The sequence below is a fragment of the Vigna unguiculata genome, chromosome 4, assembly GCF_037176805.1.
Source record: "Vigna unguiculata cultivar grain cowpea cultivar isolate G323 ecotype 2 chromosome 4, ASM3717680v1, whole genome shotgun sequence".
NCBI lineage: Eukaryota > Viridiplantae > Streptophyta > Magnoliopsida > Fabales > Fabaceae > Vigna > Vigna unguiculata.
This window is the reverse complement of record NC_140795.1, coordinates 17,053,836-17,074,030: the sequence shown is the minus strand read 5'-3', so window position 1 is coordinate 17,074,030 and position 20,195 is coordinate 17,053,836. Positions and strand designations below refer to the sequence as shown.

The window sequence follows — 20,195 nt, the reverse complement described above, 5'->3', positions numbered from 1 at the left end:
AAGGATCTATAGGTGAATATTCTATTGAACCCTTTAATGTCAGTAGTGAGGATTGGAGATGTGCCATCATGAATGGGAAATTGAACAATATTTTTCCAAATATCATCATCCAGAATAATGTCAACACCTTTCACCTTTGTAAAACCCACTCCATCTCTAAATTTGTAGTTGGTGTAGAAGGCTCGTACCAGATCGGGGTAGTAGGTGCCTTGCATCTATGTGAAGAATTTAACCCCTTGTTCAACAAGAAAAACAGGAATTGTGAAACGTCGATTGACAAAGCATTGAGATTGGATGAATTTCGAAGTGATAAGGGGCTTGTCTTTCCATAATGTGATGAATTCAGATCTTCTATCTTCATCTGAAATCCATCCTTCAATAGAGGCAGTCCTAGGTGCATTTGAGGGTTGAGGAGCACGAGATGCAGTTCTTCTACGGGTAGGAATCTTCCGACGAGAAGGTTTAGCCATTTTTGAAGTGAAGGAGAAGGAAGCTTTGAGAGTTTTTGAGAAAATGAGAGGTTCTTGAGTGTTGAAGGTGAGAAAATAGTGTATCAACGACCAAAATGACTAATATTTATAGAGAAATGTCTCCAACGGCCATATACACGCTTTTTAATGCAAATCTAGCCATTACAACGACTAGTTTTTGAATTTATTTGATCCAACGACGTGTAATAATCGATTAGCAGAAGGCAATAATCGATTATTGTTTCAAAAACTGGGTAAAATATGAATCCTGACGAGCTGATAATCAATTATCCTAAGTGATAATCAATTATTCCAAAGAGTTTTTGATATTTGGCTCAGAATTAAGGATAATCGATTATTGCCTCAAATAATCGATTATTCCAAAATGTTTTTGGAATTTTTAAGAGTGGCTGATAATCGATTATTAGAAACGATAATCGATTATTGACGTTGTTTTTCAGATTTTTGAAGGAACTTGAGTTTTGGCATTTCTAAGAAATCTCTAATATTGCTAAGTCTCTTCTTAGTTCATAAAATCGATCTTTAGCTAATGGTTTGGTAAAGATATAAACTAATTGATGCTTTGTATCTATGTATTCTATCTCACAGTTCCCTTTATTTATGTGATCTCTTAAGAAATGATGTCTTATTTCAATGTGTTTTGTCCTAGAGTGCATTATGGGATTTTTGGTTAAGTTAATAGCACTTGTATTGTCACATTTCAGAGGTATATGATTTAGAAAGATATTATAGTCTTCTAATTGTTGTTTCATCCAAAGAATTTGAGCACAACAGTTTCCAGCTACTATGTATTCAGCCTCTATAGTTGACAAAGCCACACAAGCTTGTTTCTTAGAGTGCCAAGAGACTAATAAACTTCCTAAGAGGTGACAAGTACCACTGGTACTTTTTCTATCTATTTTACAACCACCATTATCAGCATCTGAGTAGCCTATCAAACTAGGAGATGCTCCTGAAGGATACCAAAGTCCAAAATATGCAATTCCTTTTAAATATTTTAAGATTCTTTTTACAGCAGTAAGATGTGATTCTTTAGGATTGACTTGAAAACGAGCACACACACACACACACACACACAAATTGCATAATGTCAGGCGTACTTGCTTCCTTAGCAGTACCCATTCGAAATTTCTTAAGTACTTCTTTACAGTACTTAGTTTGAGAAATGAAAGTTCCATTTTCCATTTGCTTAATTTGTAGACCCAAAAAGAATGTCAATTCTCCCATCATTGACATTTCAAATTATCCCTGCATTATGCTTGCAAAACCCTTACAGAGTGAAATATCAGTAGACCCAAATATTATGTCATCTACATAAATCTGAACTAGCAAAATATGCTCATCTAATCTTTTAATAAACAGGGTTAGATCAATTTTACCTCGTTCAAAACCATTTTCTAACAAAAATGTACTTAATCGTTCATACCAAGATCTAGGTGCTTGTTTTAATCCATACAATGTTTTCTTTAATTTATAAATGTGATTAGGAAACTTATAGTCTTCAAATCCAGGTGGTTGTTCAACATACACATTTTCTTTGATAAATCCATTTAAGAAAGCACTTTTGTCATCCATCTGATATAGTTTAAATTTCATGAGAGAAGCGTAGGCAAGAAGTAAACATATAGCTTCTAACCTGGCAACTGGAGCATATGTCTCATCATAGTCTATACCTTCTTCTTGTTTGTATCCCTTTGCTACAATTCTGGCTTTGTTTTTAGTGATGTTTCCATCTTCATCCAACTTGTTTCTGAACACCCACTTTGTTCCAATGACTTGGTGTGAATCATCCCTAGGAATGAGTTCCCAAACTTCATTTCTTTGAAATTGATTCAGGTCTTCTTGCATTGCTATAAACCATTGATCATCTTGAAGAGCTTCCTCTACACTTTTAGGTTCTATCTGTGAAACAAAGGCAACAGCCATACAAAAATTTGACATATTTCTAATAACTACTCCCTTTGATATATCTCCAATGACATTTTCCAGAGACAATCCTCTAGGTGATTTCCAGCTTTTGGCAAGATCTTCAGGTTCAGTCAATGAGTTCTTATTTAGGTACATATCATCAAGAGCTTCTTTAAAATATTCTTCATCACTTGCATTTATTTTATTTGACTCAAGAGGGTTCTCCTCAAGGTCCACAATTTCATCAAAAACAACATGCACAAATTCTTCCACATTCAAGGTTCTTCTATTGAAAATTCTATAGGCTTTACTAGTTAATTAATATCCTAAGAAAATAGCTTCATCGACTTTAGAATCAAATTTACCCAAATTTTCTTTTCCGTTGTTTAGAATAAAGCATTTGCATCCAAATATTTTTAAATGTGCTACATTAGGCTTTCTTCCTTTAAACAATTCATAGGGGGTAATTTTTAAGATTGGTCTAATGAGCATTCTATTTAATACATAACAAGCTGTGCTCATAGCATCAGCCCAAAAATATTTAGGCACATCATATTCGTTCAACATTGTGCGAGCTAATTTTTCTAAAGATCTATTTTTCCTTTCTACAACTCCATTTTGTTGATGTGTTCTAGGTGCAGAAAAATTATGCATAATTCCATTTTCTTCACAAAATTTTTCAAACAATTCATTTTGAAATTCTTCACCATGATCACTTCTCAAAACTTTAATTTTCAAATCTTTTTCATTTTGAATCACTTTTGCAAATTTCTTAAAAGCTTTGAAGGCCTCACTTTTTAATGTGAGAAGAAGGTCCATGTATATCTTGAGTAATCATCAACAGTAACAAGAGCATAGTAATTTCCTCCAAAACCTTTTGTTCTTGAAGGACTAAACAAATCCATATGCAAAAGTTCTAAAGGCTTTGATGTAGAAATCACATTTTTTGAATGAAATGACGATTTTACTTGTTTTCCTTTTTGACATGCATCACATAGTTTATCTTTTTCAAACTTTATTTTTGGCAATCCAATTACTAATTCTTTAGAAATTAGTTTGTTTAATTGTTGCATGTGAATATGAGGAGCTCGTTTATGCCACAACCAAGGATTTTTCTTCTTTAACAACCAAACAAGTTATATCACTAGATGATGCATTATCAAGATCAATCAAGTAAATGTTATTGTGTCTCATACCTTGTAAGGTTACTTCTTTGGAGTCCTTTTGAGGAATAGTGTAGTAGTCACTCTCAAATATTACTTTGAGTCCTTTATCACATAATTGGCTTATACTGAGAAGATTGTGCTTTAGTCCTTCCACATACAGTACATCCTTGATCTCCAAAGTATTTCTTCCACCTACATCACCTGTTCCAAGTATTTTTCCCTCGTTGTTATCCCCATAAGTGACAAATCCTTGTTCCTTTCTTTTAAAGTTCTTAAACTTCTTTTTGTCTCCAGTCATGTGTCTCGAGCAACCACTGTCAAGATACCACATTGATCTTCTGGATTTAGAAGTTATCTGCAAAATAAGGAAACAATTCATTTAGGTCCCCAACAACTTGTTTGGGTCCTTAGGGTTAGAAGAAAAATATCTACTTATGAACAGACACCCAATGATACTTCCCATTTGGAACACCAAAATGTTTAATATTGCATTTGTTTGAAGTATGACCCATTTTCATGCAATAAAAACATGTAGCAGTACATGCATATGTATTCATAGAATGAGATGTTCCTTTTTCTACCAAAACTCTACGAGATCTCTTAGTTTTATTTTTAAAATTATGATTATGAGCATGCTTGTTCTTATTTGGGTTTTTCTTGAGATTAAACTTTTCACAATTTTTATTTTCTAAGGCATCTTCAAGATGTTTCTCCAAAATACATATATCAAACATGTAACTTTTACATGAAGCACATTCAACAGTTTCTTTTTCTTTATTTTCTGATATTGAAATTTTATTTTTTAGAAATTCTTCTTCTTCAAGAGATTTTTCGAATTTACTTTGTAAATCTTTAAAATCAAATTTTAACTTTTTATGAGCAGTATCAAATTTACTAGATTTAACAAGTAATTGTTGAAAAGCATCATACAAATCATCATAGTCATTTTCATTGCAAGTAGAATTTAACTCACTGTCAGAATCATCGTGATTAGCCATCAAACATAGATTTGCTTCTTCATTATCAGAATCGCTAGAATTTGATGAGCTTGAGGCATTGTCTTCCCATGCTATGTATGCCTTCTTTTTAAAGAATTTTCTGCCCTTCTTTTCTTCACTTTTCTTTGACTTTGGGCAATCAGCCTTAACGTGTCCAGATTCTCCACATCCGTAGCATTTTAAATTTGAGGATGATCCTTGATTATCCTTCTTGTTGTTCTTGAATTGATTTTTACCTTAGGCCTTCATGAATTTTGTAAACTTCTTAATCATAAGACTAAGATTTTCATCGTTATCTGAATCTTCTTCTTCCTTTTGCTTTTTTCCTTTAACCACTTCAGTTTTGAAGGCAATGTTCTTCTTTCTTCCAATATCTTCTTCTTCATTTATTCTGCCTAGTTCAAGCTCATGTTCTCTCAACTTTCCAAATAGAGCCGCCATCATCATTGTCGCAAGATTTTATGACTCGTGATGGCTGTCACCTTCAGTTGCAAAATCCTGTTCAAGGATTTAAGAATTTTTATATTTAATTCATCAGTGTCAAAAGTTTTACCTAGACCTGTGAGATGATTGACGATGTTTGTGAATCGTTTCTGCACTCGTAGATAGTTTCTCCTTATTGCATCCGAAACATTTCGTATTCTTGGATTAAGGAGTTATTGCGTGCCCTTTTTACATCGTTCGTTCCTTCATGAGTCACACGCAATATTTCCCACATATCTTGTGCACTGGTGCAGACTGAGATCCTGTAAAACTCATCTAGGGTTAAGGCAGATGAAATTATATTTCTAGCTTTTACATCATACTAAGCTCGTCTATTTTCATCTGTTGTCCATTGTGAGAATGGCTTTGGTTCCTACACATCATTTACAATATTAACAGGAACAAATGGACCATTTAACACAGCATCCCAAATACTTCTATCAACAGATTCCAGAAAAATTTGCATCCTAACTTTCCAAAAAGGATAATTTTCACCAGTAAATAGAGGAGGTCTGTTGATAGACGCACCCTCAGAAAATGTTTGATTCTGTCCAACCATTTTCAAAAAATTTGAATAACTATCAAAGCAAGCTCTGATACCAATTGTTGGTATCGTGCAGCGGAATGTTTAAGCGTTTGGACAAAAACCAAGAGGGGGGGTGAATTGGTTTTAAGTAATAAAATTAATACTTTAAATTTTTTCCAAAATTTATCGATTAAATCAAATATTAATTTCTATGAACACAATAATAGATGAAATAAAGAGATAGAGAAGAAGATTGAACACAAGTATTTATACTGGTTCGGATCAAAAGACCCTACGTCCAGTTGTTAATCTCTAAAAAACGAGATTAACTAAGTCACTAACAAATAACAGATTACAATCAGATAATAAAAGAGCAAGGAAAGAAAACACCTCTCTTGAACACACAAGAGATGAACACCTTTCTCTGAATCACACAGAAAAACTTGACCTTAGCTTTCCTAGCAACAACAACAACACTCAATCTCCTAGAACACCTCTCAAGAAAAGTTATCACTCTACCCATACTAGGTTTTTCAAAGCTTCTTTTGAGAACACTCAGAGAACTTTCTTGTAGTCACAACACTAGCACTCTAGCTTCTCAAAAAGGCAAGTGAGAAGTAACTCTGATGTTCCTTAAATAGGGGTTCCAAAAAAATTAGGTAAAAAAACTGAACAGTCGCGCCCAACTGACCAGGATAATCGATTATCACTAGTGTATTTTATGAAAAACAAATTTTTGAACAGATAATCGATTATTAGAGGTTATAATCGATTATTCCAATGCTTTCCTGAAAAAAAATTAACTTAGCTCCAGATAATCGATTATCCTAAGTGATAATCGATTATCACTTTGATTTTTCGAGAAATACTAGAATTTTCTTTGTGCAATATTGATTCTAACTATTCTAATTACACTTTACAAGATAGCTTTAAACATAACAACACATGTTCTTCATATTGCCTTCCAGATGGCTTTCAGGCTTCTTTTATCGTCATCAAAATCTTGCTTCAGCATTTAGACTTGTATTGCTTTTGCCAACAAAATCATATGAAAATGATGAGTTTTTGTAATGGGTTCTCTAGCGATAATGTTTTTTTATTCTTTTTTTCGAGGATCGGTTAGGAAGAGGTTATATATATATATATATATATATATATATATATATATATATATATATATATATAAAATTTGAATCTAATCAACATACGAATTGACATTACTTTTGATCCAAAAACTGTAGACTAGAAATGTCAAAAAAATTCGTATCCGAAGGTATCCGTGGATAAAATTCGTAACGGGTAGGAAATGAATACTCATGGGTAATGGGACGGGTATACCTACATGTTAACGGGGTGGGTATGAGTATCATAGTATTCGTACTCGTGGATACCCGTACCCGCTATACTCTAATTTAAATTAAAAATATGATTAAAATATTAACACATTGATTTTAAAAAATTGTTAATTGGTTTTAAAAAATTTTCATTACTTTGTTAATTGGTTTTAAAAAATTTTCATTACTTTGTAAATTGCAATTCAACATTATTTAAATAGGTTATTTGGACTTTGTTTGATATTTATAAATGTGATGTATTTTATTTTATTTCAATTTACAATTAAAATATGTTAAAATATATGTGGGTATTCGCATAACGGTTACCCGAATAGATATGAGGATGGGTACATGACGGATATTTATTCAGGGAGTAGGGTACGGAAAAACTACTACCCGTACCCTACCCGTACCCTACCCGCCCCGTTGACATCCCTACTCTAGATATGGAGTATATAAGTCTTATTTTCTTATATGATGTATAACTTTGTTACTTTTATTCTATATGAAACTTAAACTCATACTTGAATTATTATAAGTTAAAGATTCATAAACTTAATGTCTTAGAGTTTTGGTTAAAAATGATGGAAATTTCTTGTATAAAAATCTATAAGGTTTAAGGTTTAAAAGTTGGGAATCAAATATATATAATCTCTTCCTACTAACCTTTAAAAAAAAAAAAACATCATATGGAAATCATTTTAAACTTTGAATGTTATAGGTACTTAAAAGCGTAAAGGAACAAAATAATAGTGCAAAATAACTATATATTGTAATATGGAATTATTATTGGTATCAAATATTTGTCAAATTATTTCTTTGACAAAAAATAAATGAATGGGAATTTTTTTTCGTTCGACTTCATAAGGCAACCTTTGTTTTTCAATTTTGGTTGACTTTTGTTTTTATCATAAACAATAATATCCTATCATATTTATCTTTTTGTATTGCTAGGTATAATCAAAATGTCAGTTAAAGTTTAATATTGGGAAAAAATATTATATAAAGTTAAATTAATTTCTTAAAATTTTGAACTAAAAGTAGTTATGTATGTTAGACTGATATTATATTATATTATATTATATTATATATATATATATATATATATATATATATATATATATATATATATATATATATATATATATATATATATATATATATATATATATATATATATAACGACCTCTCTATGAAAAAACCCATCATGTATATTTTGTTTTAAAGTTTGAGCTCTATTCTTTATCATTTTATGTTCGATAATAGATACTCAACAATCCTGAATTTTGATATAACCAAAGAAAAATAAGTACTCAAACTTTTGCCGCATAATTTCAATAATTTTCGTGAGATTCTAAAATTTTTCAGATAGATCAATTGTCATACATTAAATATATAAAATTCTTACCATTCTAATTATTTTTTTTTATTATAAACTAAAACTATAAGACTCACTTTTTTTTCTCTGCATAATATAATGCAGTTAATATATGAGAAGCTGCCGAAAGACATTGCAAGTCGTCATGTTTTGTTACTCGATCCGGTTCTCGCTACAGGTTTTACACTATACACTTTTTACTTAACACTTTCAAAGTTGTTCACTTTGCCAGAAAAAAATATTTGCCTAAAAACGTGTTTGAACTAGTTAATTTAGGAGAAGAACATTTATTTAGTGAATTTAAATTTTTTTTATACAAAACGAATTGTGTAGACGAAAAGAAATTTTAAATTTTAAGAAGTATTTTAAATAATTAAAATAAAATTTAAAATTTATTAAAATTGGAAATTGAAATTTCACAACTAATTATCTCCTTTTTATTAGGCAATTTGATCCATGACCTATGGGTTAACCTCAATCATCTTTAAATAATTCTCATTTTATTGGTTTATCAAATGGGAGGGACATAAAAAAGTCTCACTCCCTATAACTTCCTCTTAAAGTGGATTATAAGTGGATTAGGATCAGGATCAATGTGGATTTGATCTTACTATAAGACTTTAATCAACTCTTAAATCAAAGACATTTAACTTAGATCGAAGGTAAAGGTGAGCTAACACATATTGAAGGTTAAATTGAGTAAGCCCGAACTAAAGGTTCAGACGAGTTGACTGAGCTGAAGGTTCAGACGAGTCAACGTAGGTTGAAAGGTTAAGCCTTCGGCCTTGGTGGCTTAGCTCTACCTTTTAACTTGAGCTAACTCAGGTCAATCTTCTATTCGAGACAACTCGACATAACTTCGACTCTGGCTATGCTCAACCTTCGGTTCAAGGTATATCAACTCAATTTTCTAGCCTCGGATGACTCACCTTAATTGTCGCCCCAAATTGGCTCGAGTTAACCTTTGGTTTTCTCGATTCGACTCGACCTTTTCCCGGACCAATTTGACTCGACCTTCGGCCTATGCAAACTCGCTTTGATCTTTAGCCGAATTGAAAACTTGACCTTTGGTTGGGTAGACTCAACTTACCTTGAAACCAAGCTGATTTAGCTTGACCTTCATCCCTTCGACTTAGGCCGACTTAGCTCGACCTTTGGTATGGGTTAACTTAGCTCAACCTTTTGTTAGGGCTAGCTCGGATGAACCTTACCTTTGGCTTAGTCTGGCTTGGCTCAATTCTTCGGTCCAACTAACTTGGCTCAATTCTTTGGCCCGATCGATTAAACTTGATCTTCAACTAGGATTGACTCAGCTCATTTCATGGTCCAAACTAACTTGTCTCAACCTTCGACTCAGGTCCACTTGTCTTGACTTTCGGTCCAAGCCGAGTTGTCTCAACCTTTAACCTAAACCGACATGTATCAATCTTTGGCCTAGGTCTACGTGTCTTGAGCTTCAACCTCGATCGACTTGTCTTGAACTTCAACTCAGGTAAACTCGACTTAGCGTGAGGTGTATTTGACTCTAACCAAACTCTATGAACCTTGACTTAACCTCAACACAACTTGACTTAGATCCCACCTGAACGACCTACATGACTTGGTCTTGATCCAACCTTGTCTATGTTGACCTAAGATTGATTCACATAAATCGACGTATTAGTTGGGCTTGGCTCATATGACTTTTGCTAATATTTTAACCTTCTAGGATTTTCTTATGTGAGCTTTTTGACCTCATGGACTTTGTTGGTGGCTCTAATCCATGTGGGTTAGGTCTAAGCTCTGTGAATTAGGCCATATTGATAAACAAAAAATAAAATTGAATTGTCAAATATTATTTTAATTTAAGTTTAACTAATTTTTTTTGTAAATTTTAATTTTAAAATACATATTTTTCAAATGAAGTTTTATCTTGAAAAACAAATTCAATTACTTTATTCTAACAAAGAAATTTGAAATGTACGATATTTTGGTATACAAACAAAAATATTTAAAAGTAAAGAGAATTTGATCACGGATAATTCAAATATTATTATTTTAATTTCTTAAAATCATTGGAATTTCTTATTCTAACACAAGCGAAACATTTTATAAATACAATATTTCTAACTAAGTTTTTATTCTATTTTTCCTTTTCTTTCTTTTTAAAAAATATTATAGACTTTTAAAAAATAAAAATAGTTTCTAAACTAAATAAATATTTTTTTCTTTAAAAAATTGAGTAAATTTTCAGAAAAATATTTTAATATGTTTAAATGTAACACTTTTCAATTTTGGTATCTTCAATTTTTTTTCTCTAATTTTGTTGCATTTCTTTTTTTTTTTTTAATTTTCTTAGTTGCTTTTTCCAATTTATTATATTTTATTTTATTTTTATTTCATTTCTCTATATTAAAAAAATTGTGATGGCACTAGTACAGGGAAGAGTTTTGGCACCGATTCTTTTGAATATTGTATTTTGGTTCCACAATCGAAGCATACCTAGGTGAAGTAAAAAATGGAGGTCTTTTGACTTTGTTTTGGAACATAAACTTCATATTAGGCTTCGATTTTGAAAACCGAAAGCATAACATTATCAAGAAAGATAGAAAAAAAAAAGATAACGAAAAGACTTCAGTTTTTTTGTAATAATCGAAGCTTAATTCCTTTCTAATTTTAAAAATAATTTAAATTTAAGGAGAGAAGAGAATTCAATTCTTTAAAAAACTAAAGCATATAATTGAATAGGCTTTAGTTCTTCTCCCGTTAAATGTAAATTATGTTTAAAATTAGAAAGGGGTTAGGCTTTGGTTATTACCATGTTCGAAGCCTATTTTTCGTTTATGATTCAATTATTTTCAGAATCAAAGCCTTTTCTAGACATTATTTTTAAATATTTTTTCTGTTTGCCTGTCTGCCTAAATAACAAACTTTGACAGAATATAAACAACTAGAACCAACAAAAAAAACCCAGATACAACAATAATTGACAATGTCTAATCAAAGCGCTTTAAATAATGTACAAATCAATGTTCCACACATCTTAATTACACATTATTATACATTTCTACTATATATTTTGCACAAGGTTTCCTTAGATACTCTATTGAGTTCTAGTGCATTGATTTGAGATTGTTCAATCTCTGCACAAAAGAAAACGATTTCACTTAGTATATAAAAAGTGAAAGTGGCAAAGTATTTGACTCGATTAAATTATTGTTGTTTCTCAACTTGTAACATGAGCACAACAATTTGTTTTTATTCATTGTATAACATAGTAACCACACTTATATGAGCCAATTTATTTATGACACTACAATTTATGAACACAATTATAAATAATTGAGGAAGATAAGGAATCAAACAATTATGTATGAACCAAAATAGGAAACATGGAGAGGCAATCATGGAAGCTTTTGAGTTGTATTAGTTGATCTCCCTAACAACATGCTATGTCTAGCAAATGAACTAGGAAAAGGACAATGTCTTAGGATATGCTTATATAACAAAGAAATACATAAGATTGAGGTTCTTACCGATATATTACTTGTTTGAGATGCTTAGGGGAAACTTGTGCAATGAGCAAAACCATACAACAATGTTCTCCTTGAGGGAAATTATATTAGCTGCCAATGAAGCTTAAATTTAAAATAAAATTAGTGTTATACCTTAAAATGATGAATTATAATTACAATACAACAAACTACACTTACAAATGTATACAAGTGACTATAATTTCCCTTTCAAAACAATTGGTGATGTATGCTTGGTTGTCATCAAACTTATTGCCAAAATGAATGAGATTGGGGTCCATGAACCCATATACATCACTCAACCCTGCATTCTTACTGACACTAAACATATACCTAAACAAAAAAATTCATGCCAACATCATGAACCATATCCTCTAATTGGTCTTCTTCCAATCGATCTTCCATGGTGGAATCGACAACATGTTCCATTCAGGAAACAATTGGAAGTCTATTAATTCACTGCTCCATGTCCATGTTGTATAACTTCGAAGGAAACCATTAGATATAAGGTATTCTCTAATTTTAGTTGCATTCTACTTTCCCCCATTCAAACAGTTTAGACAAAGACATCTAAACTTCACTTCATCACCACTTCTACCCTTATTACGTTGTGCAAATTGTATAAATTATTTAACTCCTCTGTCATACTCAATAATGATTTGTTGATACAATCCTATCAAGGAAATGGTACAATCGCTTCTGAATTTGAATCCTTTAAAGGCCAACAAAAATAATTCATATATGAAAGAGTTGATCGTTTTTGAATTTGAATCCTTAAGAGGTGCCGCAAAAACAAATCAGAGAAGAACACGAAACAAGACAAGGATTGGGGTCACCTCAATCTAACATATTGATATGTCAAGTGTAGATTTACCTCAAAGATGTTAATCGTTGATAAGAATCAGAGTTATAAACCAAAAACCAAGAGAACCCCTTCTCAAATAATGTAAATGTATATAATATGACTCAAAAGTGTGTACAAATGTATTTGGTGCCCCTATATATAGTCACAAATGTTTAAGCAACCTAAGAAATCCTAAAAGAAAGCCCAAAGATATTAGGCAAAAAATAACTTGAAAATTATAAACAAGAACAAAATGTTCACCCAACGAACTTACAAAATTAAAATAAACCGTAGACACTTTGATGCTTAAAAATTATTCTATAATTATGTTTCAAGTCATGATCTTCACATCCTTTGAATTGCAAAGGCTCCTCCTCAAGTTCTTTTTGTATTAAATAAGAAGATAGTCCTTTATCATACCCCCTTCTTGAAGAGAATTTGTCCTCAAATTCTTACGACTTAAAGATTCTTTCTCCATTACATTGGATAAAAGGGATAGTCCTCTATCATGCATGGTGAATTAATCCAATGTCGATCCATACCTATATATACTGAAATCGTGTGAACAATTTTTGTAATCTTTAAATGTATGATGCCCTCACTTTTGTATTCAAGGTGTGACCTTATCCCATTCAAGAAGATTCAATTTTTTTTAGTTTATAGGTACATATAATTTTAAAGAGCATGTCTTAAATTTCACAAAATCTTGCTAGCATTTCGCATTGGTCTTTAAGTTACTCGATATAAAAATAATTATCAACCACAATCAAATATGTACAAGAAGATCAATAAAAAATATTGGTAAATATTCATGAATTTTAAGACATATAATTATATATATATATATATATATATATATATATATATATATATATATACACACACACACACACACACTAATAAACTATGAAAAATTGATTAATCTTCTTAAACTGTCCAGTCTAACAATTCAAGAGTCAATACATATAAATTATTCTTATTGCTGCCTCTTATATTAATTTGAAAAAAATACAATTTCTTTCAAAAACTTGGAGATTGTATATAATTTTCGTATTCAATCCCAAATAGAAAACTAAGGCCAACTTAATGTGACAACAATCACAAATCAATGAAAATAAATCAATATATTTAATCATATAATTATCATATCTAACAGAGAAAAAAAAATTAGCATATTAAAAAAGTATAGGCCTCATATTAAATAATAGGAAACTGGGAGCACGAAATGCGAGCAACAATGGAGGAGGATGCAACCCTGAGCACATTTTGGAAAGCTAATCAATTCCACCACAATGCAATAGTACTTAGACACGAATGGTGACAAAAATTGCAAACTTTAGTAACAACCAACCTCAAGGAAAATGCAAACTTAATGAAAAATGCAAGAAAAAATTAAATTGAATGGGAAAGAAAGAAAAACCACTAACCAATGTTCGACATTGAGTAGTGACGACAAAGAGTGAAGGTACTCAAGAACTCGGGTTTAGCGGTGTAGGTCCTCAAGAACTCTTGTTCATTGTGGTGGACAATGAGAATGTGTTGGATGTTGGTTCAACAAAGATGGTGTAAAAAAGAAGAACAAAGGAGTGAGAATGGTGGAAGAATGATGTTCGTAGTGGTGAAGAAGAGAATGAAATATATTGTAACAGTGCAATAAAACATGGACTTAGCGCCTTTGTAAAATTCATGAAATGAACCCTAAGCTGAGCTTTAGGCTTCAGTAAAACCGAAGCCTATAAACTAATATGCTTCAGTTTTACAAAAAACTGAAGCCTAAAGATTGCAACTAAAATAAAATATTTTAAATACAATGGCATTTTTGAAATCATTGGTCGAGACAATCGAAGCTTGTTCATTTATAGGCTTCAGTTTTTCAAAAAACTGATGTCTAAACGTTCCTAATAATTTAAAAAATGTTATCGCATTTTTATAGTCTTCAATTTTTTTTTAAACTCGCGATATATTGAGGGAAGTCAAATGGACTTTGCATTAGTAGAGTTTATCACAATGGTAGTATAGTTTATCATATCTTTAAATGATAATATGATAAAATATCTCATCATTAAATGATCATGTTATTATATGATATGTATTATGTTATTAGACACTAAAATGAAAAAATATATAATAATTGAAAAAAATATTTTTATAAGATCTAAACATTAAATTAAATATTAAACTTGGGACACCTTTTTATATGTAATTCTATATACACTCATTTTCATGTAATTAGAGCATATTAAATGCATTAGATTATTTGTATCAGCAAAAAGCATTGTATTTCCATGAGTTGTTAAGAGTGAAGTAATAAGTTTAGATCATGTAAGACATTGGAATTACATAATAAGTATGCTTTATGGTTAATGGAAGATGAAAAGCAACAAATAGTAGATGCAATAGCTGTTACAAACAAACTGTGCCTGATCACATGATAATGACTTTGACTCGGTAACTATTGAATCTTTTTCATGCACATATTTGCTATTTAAGTGAAATCAACACATAGAATTATAAAATCAACATGTTAAAAGTGCATCAAGTCATACTTCTAGCATATAGTAGTTGTTTAACTGAAATCAACAAATAAAATTATAAAATCAATAGGTTAAAAGTGCATCAAATCATATTTCTTGCACACAATAGTTGTTTAAGTGAAACCAACACATAAAATTGTTAAATTGACGAGCTAGATATGTCAAATGACATTTTATGCACACATTAGCTTATTTAAATGAAATCAACAAATGGAGTTATATGATTTACAGGATAAAAAAAATATTAGACCACATTTTTCATATCCAATATTCGTAATTCAATTCTTAGCTTGTAAAACCTATCACAAGCTAATGGTTTTGTGAACAAATTAGATAATTGATTTTTTGTTTTAACAAACTTAATTTTACAATTACCTTTTAACACATGATCTCTAATAAAGTGATTCCTTATTTCAATGTGTTTAGTTTTAAAGTGTTGTATTGGATTCTCAATTAGATATATTGCATTAATGTTATCACAATACAAATGTACTTTTACAAACTTCACTCCATAATCCAAGAGTTGATGCCTAAGCTATATGATTTGTGCACAACAATAGCCAACTACATATACTTTGCCTCAATTGTAGAGAGTGCTACACATGCTTATTTCTTATCATTCCATTATATGAGACTTTAGCCAAGTAGGTTGCATATTCCACTTGTGCTTTTCCTATGCAATTTGCAACTTGCAAAGTCAGAATATGAAAATCCACTTAGATTTTTCTTGGAGTTAACTGAATACCACAATCCAACATTGATTGTCCCTTTTAGATACTTGAGAAACCTTTTTGGAGCTTTATAATGTGATTCCTTTGGATTGGATTGAAATCTTACACACATGCACACACTTACTTGTATATCAGGCCTACTTGTGGTTAGATAGAGCAATGATCCAATTAGTCCTCTATATTTTGTTGCATCAATTTGCTTTCTAGCTTCATCTGAATCCATTAACAGTTTGTGGCCATCAGGTGATAACTTCTTTGCATTTCTCCGTCTCAAACTTTTTCAACTGGTCAAAACAATATTTTGACTTGCTTACAAGTGTTCCCGGCTCAAGTTGTTTGAGTTGCAGCCTAAAAAAGTAGGTTCGCTCATCCATCATGGTAATATCGAATTCATCCTAGATGGCTGCAATAAATTCTTCAAATAAGGAGTTATTATTGGAACAAAAGATAATGTCATCAACATACACTTGAACAAATATCACATCACTTTCATATTTTCTAATGAAAAAGGTTTTATAAAAAACACCTCTAGTATACCATTTTGATAGTAACAAGTTCCTTAGCTTTTCATACCACTAACGTGGTGCTTACTTTAAACCATATAATACCTTTTTCAATTTAAAATCATGATTAGGGTAAAGATGATCTTCAAAACCAAGTGGTTGTGATACATACATCTCTTCATTCAAGAATGCACTTTTAACATCATTTGAAACAATTTAAAGTTACACATGCACACATATGCTAATAGCAATATCACAGCTTCTAGTTTAGCAATAGGTGCATATGTTTCATCAAAATCAATTCCTTCCTTTTGATTATAACCTTTAGCTTCTAGCATAGCTTTATTCCTAGCTATGTTACCATCTTCATCAATTTTATTTCTAAACACCCATTTTGTACCAGTTATATTCATATCATCACTTGTAGGAACTAGATACCATACATAATTTCTAGTGAATTGATTAAATTCATCTTGCATGGCAATGATCCAATTACTATCATTTAATGCATCATTCACATTTTTTGGTTCAACTTGTGATACAAATTATTAAGCTTGCGCCTAGTAGATATCACAAATGATGTTGTCCTTTAACAGTCCTTTAAGAGTAGTCCAATCCTTTGTAAGTTATTGTGAACAGGTATTTCAGTTGTTTGATTTTCCTTTTCATCTAATTCATTTTCTGTTCTAGCTTGCTTTCCTAGAATGGCATCATCTTCATCTACATCAATTACCACTTGGTTTTGCAACTTTGAGTTAGATTAATGAAATATAACATGTACAGACTATTCAAAAATCATAAGACTTTTATTATACATCCTATGTGCATAACTATTTGTAGCATAACCAAGAAAGATTCCTTTATTAGCTTTTTGCATCAAACTTGCCAAGTTTTTCTTTTCCATTATTTAGAATGAAGCATTTACAACTAAATACCTTTAGGTGAGTCAGAACATGCCTTCTACCTTTGAAAAGCTCATAAGGGGTTTTCTTTAAAATATGCCTAATCAACACACAATTTAAAATATAGCTAGTTGTGTTGACTGCATCAGCCCCAAAGTATTTTGGCTATAAGGTTTCATTCAACATGGTTCCAAAAGGTTCTTCAAGTGATATATTCTTCCTCTCAACTACACCATTTTGTTGAGGAGTTATAGAAGTAGTAAAGTTGTGTTTTATACCACGTTTTTCACAAAAGTTTTCAAACTTCTCATTTTGAAATTCTCTTCCATGATCCCTTCAAATAGAAACTATTTCATAACTCTTTTCATTTTCTAAGATCATGGCAAGTATTTTGAAAACATGATATTTTTGGATGCTAAACCAATTTCCATGTAAACATAGATAAATCATTTACTATGACTAATGCATAGAAGTTCCCTTCAAGACTCATGGTTTGTGAATGTCCATATAGGTCCATGTGAAGTAGTTGTAAAGGTCTTTATGTTGAAACACAATTTTTAGGTTTAAAAGAAACATTTGTTTCTTTTCCTTTTTGACATGATTCACACACCTTGTCCTTTTGAAACTTGAGTTTTGCTAGTTCCTCAACCAACTATTTTCTCTTTAGCCGATTTTAATGTTGTATATGTATGTGCAAAGCCTTCTATGTCATAACCATGTACCATCTTCTTTTGTAAGAAAACAATATATGCTATATGATGCATGGTTTTGACCAAGTAAGTATATATTATTAATTCTTTTTCCTAAAAATACAATGCTACCAAATGCATCAAAAATAAGATGATGACTAGGTTCAAACACTACTTTGTATCCCTTATCACAAAGTTGATGTTGACTAGGTTCAATCAAATTATACTTTAAGCCTTCAACTAGGAGTACATCTTTGATGTTGAATGAGGATCAATTGCTTATTGTTCCCGTTCCAAGGATTTTTCCTTTGTTGTTATCTTTATAAGTCACAAATCCTTCACCCTTTAAGTTCAACTTTGCAAACTTTGATTGATCATCAGTCATGTGTGTAACATGTCGACCAGATATTATAGATTTAAAGTAATAAAATAGAGAATTAATAAATAACTTAATTTATTGAATAACTTTTCCCAAAATGCGGGAAATTTAAAACTTTATTTCGTTCATAAAGTATCTCGAATTCAACTAATAAACTCTATTAAAATAAAACCGTGTTCATAATCAATGATTACAAATATGTAAATTCCATAAATAATTAAAAACAACTTTATGGAAAACTCCCAAGCTAGCCCATGCTCCGTCTCTAAATCTCATCGGATCCACCTGGAACATAATCAGCTCCCGTGTACCGCATACACGACCATCGCCAAACACAATCAGATGGGGTGAGCTAATAGAATAAAACATATATACAACACACACACACACACACACACACACACACACACACACACACACACATATATATATATATATATATATATATATATATATATATATATATATATATATATATATATATATATATATATATATATATATATATATATATATATATATATATATATATATATATATATATATATATATATATATATATATATATATATATATATATAACACAATCATACCAAATGAATTCCATCCTTTGATTTCATACCACATGGTCACAACCATGTTAACCGTATTCTACGTCTTCTAGTGAGTACCTCAAGATGTCTTGCTGCCACACCTATCGGCCACAACTGATAGAGCACGTGCGGAAAACCATGCTATGGATCATATACCATAACGCTAGGTGGAGTTCCCAATACGAATAGCATTCGTAATGTCCCAAGACTACCAAACTCGTCAGCTTATTACTGAGGAGGGCAATCTACTGGACCCATCATACGAGCCACAACCCGCACACTCACACTCGCCAACCCGAGCCACAACTCAAGAGTTGCTCGTGTTCATCCGCCTTCCCGAGCCACAACTCAAGAGATGCTATTCCGAGCCACAACTCAAGGAATACCACGTGATTAACCCCTATCCCGAGCCACAACTCAAGGAATACCATATGCTTAACCCCTATCCCGAGCCACAACTCAAGGAACACAAGCAAACTGACCTTTAAGATATCATAGAAGTCTTGTAGACCACGCAATCAAAGCAAGCACAACCCAAAATAGTTGCAGACTTCTAGGCCGCCTGGCGGGGGACGTGTACCGCCAGGCGCGTAGCGCCTCTGAAAATACCAACGCTGTAGCCCTGCTCGCGGGAATACCATCACTGCCAGGCGCAAGCATTCCAAGAGCCCATTGACGCAACAACTATCGCCTGGCAGGACCACCTACTTGCACCAGAACGCACTGTTTCGTGATTATCGTCTAGCGGTTCAGACATCGCCGCTAGGCACTACACCAGTAACATGCATCTAAGTAGTTTTGCACATTTTTAGTCGAGTTCCAACACTTTAGTACTGTAATATCATGCATCCAGGTTGCTGAATCCTCTTATATCCATGTCTAAATAATTATATATATATATATATATATATATATATATATATATATATATATATATATATATATATATATATATATATATATATATATATATATGCCCTTATGCATTAACCACTATCATTCGCAACTTACAAAGTGTGTTATCCTTCAATTCTCTTTAAGAATTCAACTTCCCACTAAACTGAATACAAAATTATAGGCTATCAACCAATTTAACTGTCATTTCTGTGCCTATTAGAGTGGCTATTGCACCTACTCATCAACATCATTACTACATTAAGGCATCCCCATTTAAATCATAGTATTGGTAATCCTTACCCACATTCAAACTTAATTTTATAATAG

At 31.5% G+C, this 20,195-nt stretch overlaps 1 protein-coding gene across 1 annotated transcript in view; it reads left to right on the top strand.

Moving 5' to 3' along the window:
* Positions 1-20,195, top strand: part of LOC114182639 (uridine kinase-like protein 5) — a 43,703-nt gene that overhangs the window by 10,002 nt on the left and 13,506 nt on the right. Inside the window, exon 12 of the mRNA XM_028069549.2 lies at positions 8,390-8,462. Coding sequence (XP_027925350.2) covers positions 8,390-8,462 — 73 coding nt within the window. The remainder of the gene's footprint in view (positions 1-8,389; positions 8,463-20,195) is intronic.